A 5,244-nucleotide genomic window follows, 5' to 3' on the forward strand; every position below is an offset into this window, starting at 1 on the left:
ACGCCGCCGTCGGCCTCCCTCAGCATCATGCTCACCTCGTCCTGGCTCGGTGGCTCCGGGCTCAGCCTGGTAAGCAGCGCTGCGAGCTCACTCCTGGATACCGCGCCGTCATCATCCCGATCGATCAACTTAAATGCCTGAACGAGCTCCGAGTATAAATCGCTATCTCCGGCGGAAACCTGGGACCAATCTCCGGAGATCTCTGGGAGAACGCTGATCGGCGTGGCGGCGGGCCCGGGTTTGTGATCGGCGGCGCCGCTGTATGAGCCATCGGAGGAGATGGAGGAGCTGAAGGAAGAGGGGTTGGATCTGAAGATGGAGGACCGATCCTTGGAACGGAAGAGGCGTTTGGGGCTGAGGCGGAGGAATTTAGAACTGATCGTGACGAGTTTCATGGCGATGATGAAGGAAGAGAAGGAGAGAGGACGGGCTTGAGAGGAAAGAGCGACGAAGGGAGGGTATTATATGGGTAAGGTGGAAGCCATGGCAGCTTCCTCGAAGCTTCGTCGCTGTACATTTTCTGATACTTATACCCACAATCATTGGGGCACAGTTTTCATGTTTTTCAAAAATCACCACTAACTTTACAAAAAATACTAAATAAATACCTAATTTTTTAATTTTATAAAAGTATTTCAAATGGATAATTTAAATATTAAAATATTCTAAATAAATAATAAATTTAAAAAATTAATAACAATTTATAACCTTGATTCATTTTCTAAGTTTAAAAACTAATATCTAATTTATATATTATCGTCAAAAACGAGATTGAAAATCGTTATCGATTATGTGAATTTTGTTTTTATGTTAAAAAATTAATATCTAATTTATATATCTTTTTTAGAATCGGAGTTAAAAATTATTATCAATTTTATAAATTAAAATATATATTTCAAATATTTTAATATTTGAGATATTAATTTGAAACATTTCAACATCTAAAACGTGGATTTCGTAAGTATTTATTTTTTTAATTTAATTTAAAATTATCCAATCCGAAATATGTTATAAATATAATTTCTGATTTGAAATCTATCAAAATATATTCGCAAAACCTAAACTATTTGTAGTTTCACAAATTTGTTATATTTTTTGTATTGTGAAGATGATGAATTTGAGATACGGGATTAAATATTGGTCTTCCACTTAAAAAAAAAGATAATGGAAAGAATCTGACCAACCAGATGTTTGGTTGATATTGAAAAAATGTTATTTAAATGTTTGAGGCTCTGACATAGTCGATATCATACAGATTATAGACGGTCATAAGATTCACGTAGCAACCAAACATCCATGGATTGTCCCATGCCTAATTTTATTTTATTATTAATTATTAATTTCTCCTGAATTACGAGAATGCCCTTTTTCTTTTTATATAAAAAATTAACTGGGTGGAAAGCTTTTTGAAAAGAGTAAAACCCCATAAAATTCTCATGCAATAATAATTCCTGACTTTTTGTATTGTTTAATTATTTTCAAATTAAAAAAAAAAGTGATTGAATAATTTCTAATATTATGTATTGATATCATAATAGTTCTTATAAATTGATTAAAATAATATTGTTATAGAATTATATGTGATGCATAAAGTGTTACCGCACGTTACAAAACACGTATGATTCAATATCAATTAACAACGTTAAAAGATTCATCTATCACTGTTCAGAAATTATTAAGTTACTTTTTTCAAATTTAGTAATAATTAAATATAACAAAAAGTATATAAATTATTATTGAACCAAATTATAAGTTTGGGAATTTTTTACCAAAAGTTGAATCAATTTTCGGATATGTAATTTCTCAAAAAATTTGTTAGTCAACGGAATTATCTGATTGCTAGGCCACGACGTGGCGAAAATGTAAGGGTACTTAACTACTTTTCAAATGTCGCGCAGCTTCCACGCATTATTTATATGGTACGGCGCATTATAATGGTTTTTAAACACACACAGCAATGATAAATAAACATAGGTAGATTAAATATAAAATTTGCAAAGTTCCCTCAGTTGCAATCATTTGCAAATTACTACTTACAGAAATTACAGTTCAGTCTTTTGCATTTTTCATATTTACGATTTGTTCCTCAAACTTCGCAAATCGTATGTTTTCGTCACCACTTTTTGGTAAATCAAACATTTTTGTCCACTTCTCGGTAAAAAAAAAAAGGATAAAAAATTGGGAAAAGATCTTTTGGAATTTGGGGGGGTTTAGGGCTCGCCGGCCTCTACATCTCCGTCTTCCGACGCCGAACTTCCACCGTCGATGTCCTTTCCCGGCGAATCTAGCTGCACGCATTCCGGCGGTTCCGTGCTGTGACCATTCTCCGGATCGCGATTCCTCCGCAGATTGTCTCCCCTCACGACGTTCAGCACGATCCCATTATGTGTCCTCTCCGTCTGAAGAAAGTCGCCTTCGGTGACTGTGATGCTACACGAAGCACTCAACTGGTTCTCCGATCCTCTTCCTCCGCCGGAGGGTGAATTAGGGTTCGTCGCCAAGCCTCTGAACACCGGTAATTCAGTGTTGACCGTGTCGAGATTCTGCACGAACTCGATGAACGTCTGAGCAGACGTTGTCCTCATTAATGGTCCCCCGGATCTCGTCCAGTCTCCGACGCCGTCGGCGGATTCGGTGTCGCTTCCGTCGTGCGAATTGTTGCAGTTGGGGGATCGGTTGATCCTGTTGGATCCGCCCACGGCTTGTTGGTACATAGACGAAGCTTCTGCGAGAAGATCATCATCCACGGATCCGGTTGAATTCTCACGTGCGATGCAATTCCAGGACGGAATTCTTCTGGAAGCATTGAATCTTGTGGAGCCGGCCAAAGCGTGTTGCGATGAGGAAGATGGTGGTACTGCAGCGGCGGGGCTCCCCGCGGCGCGTTTGAGGCGGCGCGTATGGTTGAGGACGGAGACGCACTCGTCGAGTGCGAGTTCGATTCCGCAGTTTGCTTTGATTGCCGCAAGCTTCTCCCAAGTGCATCTTCTTCCTTGGTTCGCCGCCTTTTGGATCTCTACATTTGTAGGGTTCTGTATGAGCTTCAAGCGGCGCGTTTGAGGCGGCGCGTATGGTTGAGGACGGAGACGCACTCGTCGAGTGCGAGTTCGATTCCGCAGTTTGCTTTGATTGCCGCAAGCTTCTCCCAAGTGCATCTTCTTCCTTGGTTCGCCGCCTTTTGGATCTCTACATTTGTAGGGTTCTGTATGAGCTTCAAGTACTGAACACAAAGCACACAGCTTACGAAATCAGGAGAAAACCTGTGATATGATCCAATCCATATTGGAAAGATTGGATTTTGGAACTTTGGACTGGTATTTTACAGTTTCTTATCCGTTTGTTGTCCGAAATAGATGAATTTTCACGTGGATTGGCTCTGATTACCTGAGATAGCGTGGCGGGCATTACGATTGTGACATCGCCTTCCCAATCCTGAGCGAAAAGCTTGGCGACTTCCCTCAGAGGAAGCCCGAGCTCGAGTACTTGGTTGCATCTGTGTTTCACTTCCATCTCAGCCAGTTGTGCGAGCTTTTTGGGATGAAGACGACATATTCAGTGCTTTACCAGATCAAAAGAGGGAAGAATTTGCGTCAATGATTAGAAAAAAACTGTTTCTTTTGAATCAAGTAACTGTACCTTGGCCGCGAAGCTGCCACCGATACCTCTGACGAACTCCTTCAACCTCAAGAATGGTGCGATGTGAGGGTTGGCCTGACTCACGATGAAATGATTGACATTGAAAAGCTCTTTGAGTAGCGTCATGGGTAAGTCGATCTCCAAACTGCCATCCCTCCACCGTCGAACTGATGATTCCCCGGAGCTCTCTTCGGGATCTAGATGAAAAGGCGGATGGTAAGGAACAATCTCTCCGCTTCTATCTTTAGCCATTAGTTCTTGTGCCTCGAAAAGGCCTGGGAACGCACACGAAGCAGTGACCGCACTCCATATGACAACATGTGGGGATGTCAGATAGTTAAGGCACCTCGGAGGCTCGTGCTTCCTAGGGGAACAAACTGTGATCCCGAGAATCCGACCCGTCATGTCGTAAGCTTCTTGGAAGGTGAGATTGTTGGTGAGATTCCTCAGCATCCACTGCAACTGCCTGATCTCATGAACCGCGCCTTGCGTCATGACCCGTTTCACGATGGCGAAAATCCCACCAAGCTGATCGAAGAACTGAAGAGAATGCCAAGAGCCTTCGAAGAAGCTCTGAAGCTCGGGCCAAGATCTCGTGGCCACGACTGCACACATTGCCGATCCAACGCTCGAACCAGCGATGATCCTCGGCAGTAATTTGTGTTCGACCAAAGTCTTGACCACGCCGACATGAAACGCTCCAAGAGAAGCTCCTCCACTTAGAAGCAGAGCAGTTCTCCCGAAGGCGTGCCTTGTCTCGTGCATGTAAGATAGCTTCTCCTCGAGAGAGAGATCTTCAGTGTCCGTGTCGCAGACCATCCTCAACTGGGTCGAGACCTCATCGATGTACTCTTTGATGAGTTTCGGCACCTGAAGCCGACCCTTGTGAAGCTCAGGGTTACACATGTTGCCGAGGTTTCGGACAAGATCAGCTCTCATGAAGAAGACGATGTCTCTTAGAGAACCCTCCTGTCTTCTGTGTCTGAGCTCTTGAAGCTTGTTCCTAACGAGCTCTTCGTCGTAAAGATAGGATTCGTTCATCTTCGGAGTTTCCTTGTCGAGCATTTTCGCGGCGTGAGACCATTCCTCGTACGTCAACGCAGTCCTCGTCATGTTCCTCCAGAATTTCCTCCGGTACGCCATTTCTGCCCTCGCTTTCAAGCTCGTGTAGCGATTCAACAGAAACGCAATCGTCGAGACCATTATCAATATCCCCTGTGGGTTCCTGGGGTGTAACCAAGACATGATTGGTGAGAGAAGAGCCCTGGTTCTACGGAAGAAACGCACGAGGAATCTGAGCAAACGGTGTTTAAACTGGGACATGGACTTGCAGAAGAGGATCCGAAAGGCAATCGTCCTCCCGACTAATGTCGTGGGTCCGATTGAAAACGGATCAACGCTTGCCTCGTTGCTTATATCCATGTCCTCGATCCAAAAACACGAGACCTCTCTTGGGAATGATTGATTATTCAATGGCCTTTTCCATGAACACGAGAAAGAAAAAAAAAACCCAGAAGCCCGATGAAAAACCAGAATTCAGAAGGTCCATCTGATCTGATAGAAGGCGACAATGACAGCACCGCGAGCGATGAGATGCATTGGGAATGC

The 5,244-nt window shown here is 43.2% G+C and overlaps 2 protein-coding genes across 2 annotated transcripts in view; both read right to left on the bottom strand.

Annotated features, from left to right (window-relative positions):
- LOC104803308 (probable calcium-binding protein CML35) overlaps positions 1 to 483 on the bottom strand; it is an 851-nt gene extending 368 nt beyond the window's left edge. Inside the window, exon 1 of the mRNA XM_010527229.1 lies at positions 3 to 483. Within this exon, the coding sequence (XP_010525531.1) occupies positions 3 to 395 (393 nt within the window). The 5' untranslated portion in view covers positions 396 to 483. The remainder of the gene's footprint in view (positions 1 to 2) is intronic.
- A 1,667-nt stretch (positions 484 to 2,150) lies between these two features.
- LOC104803282 (triacylglycerol lipase SDP1L) lies at positions 2,151 to 5,238 on the bottom strand. Its single transcript, XM_010527196.2, has 3 exons — positions 3,637 to 5,238; positions 3,376 to 3,528; positions 2,151 to 3,041 (listed from the first exon to the last, which is right to left on the bottom strand). The coding sequence occupies exons 1-3, from the start codon at positions 5,056 to 5,058 to the stop codon at positions 2,211 to 2,213; spliced, it is 2,406 nt and encodes an 801-aa protein (XP_010525498.1). The 5' UTR covers positions 5,059 to 5,238; the 3' UTR covers positions 2,151 to 2,210.
- Between the last annotated feature and the right edge of the window lie 6 nt (positions 5,239 to 5,244).

This window comes from Tarenaya hassleriana, unplaced genomic scaffold (assembly GCF_000463585.1).
Source record: "Tarenaya hassleriana unplaced genomic scaffold, ASM46358v1 Cleome82, whole genome shotgun sequence".
Taxonomy (NCBI): Eukaryota; Viridiplantae; Streptophyta; class Magnoliopsida; order Brassicales; family Cleomaceae; genus Tarenaya; species Tarenaya hassleriana.

Bases quoted from the DNA above. Each gene is read 5' to 3' on its own strand.
- LOC104803282 (XM_010527196.2), bottom strand. From the start codon at position 5,058: ATGGATATAAGCAACGAGGCAAGCGTTGATCCGTTTTCAATCGGACCC. The intron at 3,529-3,636 runs GTACAGTTACTT...CATCCCAAAAAG, and splicing joins GTGGCAGCTTCGCGGCCAAG to CTCGCACAACTGGCTGAGAT. The intron at 3,042-3,375 runs GCCAATCCACGT...CGCCGCTTGAAG, and splicing joins CGCTATCTCAGGTAATCAGA to CTCATACAGAACCCTACAAA.